The sequence below is a fragment of the Mangifera indica genome, chromosome 3, assembly GCF_011075055.1.
Source record: "Mangifera indica cultivar Alphonso chromosome 3, CATAS_Mindica_2.1, whole genome shotgun sequence".
NCBI classification, from domain to species: domain Eukaryota; kingdom Viridiplantae; phylum Streptophyta; class Magnoliopsida; order Sapindales; family Anacardiaceae; genus Mangifera; species Mangifera indica.
The window spans coordinates 11,453,282-11,457,034 of NC_058139.1; the positions used below are offsets into that span (position 1 = coordinate 11,453,282).

The following is a 3,753-nucleotide window of genomic DNA, read 5'->3' on the forward strand; positions in this document are numbered from 1 at the left end:
ATATACAAAATGTGAATTTACGATCTAGTGTTAGCTAATTAATGGTCAAATGACTATTTTCTACCCAAGGTTTCATGAGTCGATAAAACTATTAAAGTTTTTAAAGTTAAACTCTCACCTATGATATATTTTTGTTAGGGAACTTGTATGGTTTCTGTTTTTCAAAAATGATTATTCTATCATTTTGTTAAAATTATGAACTACTTTAACACTTAATACAAATATATCCATACCAATTCAAAAACTCATCATTTAGATTTTTGAAAAATTTTAAAACCCTAACCAACTTAGAAATTTATTAGTTAGATACCTAAAAAAAATTTCAATCACTTATAAAAAATGGGCAAGGTAGAGGTTATCATCGATAGAGATGGAGGAGACACCAAAAAGAGATTACCTTATGGATAACACAACCATAGAGATTACCCTATTTCATTCAACATTACAATGAGATTCTCTTTCACCAAGTGTACCGTTTAGACGCAGAATGCCTACAGTTCCTAGTATTAACTCCCTTGAGCAAAGGAAGAATAAAAATCAGAAGCATTAATGCGTGTTTTTCAGAACGAATTTATTCCTGTGGTAGCAAAAACAGGCGTTTTAATTAACTTTCTGTTTATCATTTATGAAGTTATTTGAATCTACCCAACTTTAGAACGTTATTGTACATAATCTTCCATCGGTCAAAATGTGGGGGAGTACACAGGCGACGGTATTAAACTCATTAAATCATTCCAACAGTAGTTTCTGTTGTCTTCATGATGATTACCTGTGTTAATGCCATAATCATCCAAGACACTGCTAAACCCATCAAGGATATCGTTATACCCGGTCCATGCATTCTCGGCAGCCTCAACAACCTTGTCAACACCACTCGCTACTTTCAATTCGCCTCCCAAAGATGCATTAACAATTGGCGGTTGCAGAGTAGATGTTGGTGACTCAAGATCAGTGATAGTATTAGTATTAATGCTGCTTTCAAACATCTTGAAGCAAACGTTTTGCCAGGCTTTGAGGATGTCGAGACAAGGTGGTTTAGTAGCCATTTTGTTGATTAAGTGAACTGAAGGTGCAGGGCAGCGAGAGCTTGATGATGAAAAGTTAGTCGTTGGTTCGTTGTGCCTCGCCTTTGACTCCTTCACTAGTCGAGCTTCCGCCTCAAGTCGAGCACTCTCCCACTGAGCCATGTGGTTGAGGTTGGAGGCGTTCTTGGGGTCACCGTCGGCTGCGCCTAGAGAGGCAACCTTTGGCCTGTGAGTCACTGGATCGATACCCTTCATGGCTAACCGTTTTTTGATGTGCGTGTTCCAATAATTCTTGATCTCGTTGTCTGTTCTCTTTGGCAACTGCGCAGCTATGGCAGACCATCTGTAATTCATATTAAAAAAAAAACTTATAATTTGTTTATTTCTGTTGTCTTTTTATATGATTATGGGTAGTTAAAAAAGGAACCAAATCATGAAAAAAATTCAACTTCGGGTTTCTAACTTTCTTAAAAAAGCAGTTTGGTTTTATGATAATATTCAAAGCAAACAAACAAAAACCTGTTGCCGAGAAGAGCATGAAGTTGAATGATAGTTTGTTCTTCATGAAGACTGAACTTTCCTCTCTTAATATCAGGCCTTAGATAATTAGTCCATCTCAGTCTGCAGCTCTTCCCACATCTCTGAAGACCTGGTGAACAAACTCAAATATTTCAACAAGCCAAACGCCATAAGATTTATACTATATAGAAGCACTCTATATATATATAAGTTTCATAGTGTATAAGTTCAAAAATAATTGAAATTAAGTTAACCTGCTTTCTCAGGCAAGGAACGCCAGCTTCCATGGTCATGTTGTTGAATGTAGGACAAGAGTTTCTGGTCCTCTTCAGGTGTCCAAGGACCTCTTTTCAAGCCGCTGGCGAAGCTGTTGGGCGACCTTCCCATTTTTATGCTAAAAAGTAAAAGAAATTTGTGAAGAAGACTCAAACTTTGAGAGTGAGCGATACAACTGATGATTGCAAGACAAGTGAAATGGGCAAACACATGAGTAGTATTTAAGGGACAACAAAATTAATTGTTTATTCAATTCTACCATTTAATATGACCTAAATACCCTTATATCTTGTTCTAAATTATATACCATATTGTATCAGAAAATTTTATTATAAGCTTCATTTAAGATGAATCAATTGCTTTTGATTTTGCATTTTTTGAAAGTAATAATTAGTTATACATTTTTGTTCGCATATTAAGAAGTTTACACTAAAAATTGAAAAAAAAATATATATAATTTAAGTATTTTCCATGGATAATATTGCACATGTGTTACATGGTGGAATAAATCTAATAGGGACGTTTTGCTCTTGTTTGGAGAAGTGGGGTTTGGTCGGTTGGTGTTTGTTCTTAATGTGTTATTCATTTCCATTTCAGAGGTACTTATTCCAGTTAATAAATGACTGGTTATTGTTATCAATGCATATTGATTAATCTCCTTTAAAAGGACATTTATTACCATTTTTTGTTATAAATGTTAAACTTGCTTCTTCCATATGATGAAGTCATCAGAATAAATGTGTCGATTTAATGGGAAGCATATTTTAGCTAGCTTGCCCAAGAAGAAGGCATAGAGAGGAAGAGATAAGTTGGTGAACTTTTATTATAAAACAATATTATGTGTACTTATTTTAAGTACATAAATAGATATATATTTATATGTATCATTATATAATTAAATATTATTTTATTTTTGATTCAAAATCATCTATTATGTGTATAATTTTTCTCAACATTCTATTAAAACAAAATATCACCATATTTTTGATTCCCAATCATAATATTATGTACATGGTGATAATCATCTATTATTTTTGATTCCCAATCATAGAAATCATTTTTTTAATGAGTAATATTATGTGTATAATTTTATATATAAACAATGACATGTCACTATCTAATTAGATAGTTTACATGGTGATATGTCATTATTTGTGTACATAGTTTTATTATTTTCCAATTGGGCTTTTGTTTTAATAGAACGTTCAGAAAAGTTTTTTTGATTGATTGAGTGTTCAATGTATTTGTTTGCTTGATTGAATGTTTGGTTGTGTTTATTGACGATAACATGGGGTTGTGGTGGCATTGTTGATGGTGACAGAGGTGATGGTGGTACGAGATTGTAGTGGTGTTAACAATGGTAACAAAGGCTAAGGTGATATTGTGGACAATGTTATAGGTTTGTGATGATTTTGTCAATAGTGAGCAGGGTTGACTATTTGAATGTAGAGGCGATTTGTTTGCGAATTGCGATGGTGGTATTGTCAAAGGAAGTAAAGGAGTTGTTCAAATGGAAACGAAAGTGGAATCATGATATCCAGAAATATGAGCTCAGGCTTTTTTTATATATGCTGGTGTTGGGGGTTAACAACCATGGATTAATGTGTTAAATTTGACATTGAAATAAGGGGCCAGTTTCATGGACAGGTTATTTATATTAGATAATTAGCCGGACACTTTCTAATACCCTATGTGGTTGTATTTGAACAGAGACATTAAAGACTAAAAATCTCATATTTAATAAATAGAATATAAGAAAGTGATATATAAGTGTTATGGATTAGATTTTAATACAAGTCAATTAGTTTTGTGTAATATGAGTTTTAATTTTCACAAATTGGTTGAGTTAAACGGAGAGTCTAACAACCTAGATAGTTGTATTTGAGCGATGGTATTGAAAATTAAAACTTTCACATTTAATAAATAGAACATA

The 3,753-nt window shown here is 33.0% G+C and overlaps 1 protein-coding gene across 1 annotated transcript; it reads right to left on the reverse strand.

Moving 5' to 3' along the window:
- Window positions 1-485: 485 nt before the first annotated feature.
- LOC123212202 (transcription factor MYB106-like) lies at window positions 486-2,005 on the reverse strand. Its single transcript, XM_044631275.1, has 3 exons — window positions 1,799-2,005; window positions 1,545-1,674; window positions 486-1,368 (listed from the first exon to the last, which is right to left on the reverse strand). The coding sequence occupies exons 1-3, from the start codon at window positions 1,929-1,931 to the stop codon at window positions 684-686; spliced, it is 948 nt and encodes a 315-aa protein (XP_044487210.1). The 5' UTR covers window positions 1,932-2,005; the 3' UTR covers window positions 486-683.
- Window positions 2,006-3,753: the final 1,748 nt, after the last annotated feature.

Coding starts and splice junctions, on each gene's coding strand:
- LOC123212202 (XM_044631275.1), bottom strand. CDS start 1,931: ATGGGAAGGTCGCCCAACAGCTTCGCCAGCGGCTTGAAAAGAGGTCCT. Junction 1,675..1,798: donor TTCCTTGCCTGAGAAAGCAG/GTTAACTTAATT, acceptor TTTGTTCACCAG/GTCTTCAGAGATGTGGGAAG. Junction 1,369..1,544: donor CATGCTCTTCTCGGCAACAG/GTTTTTGTTTGT, acceptor TATGAATTACAG/ATGGTCTGCCATAGCTGCGC.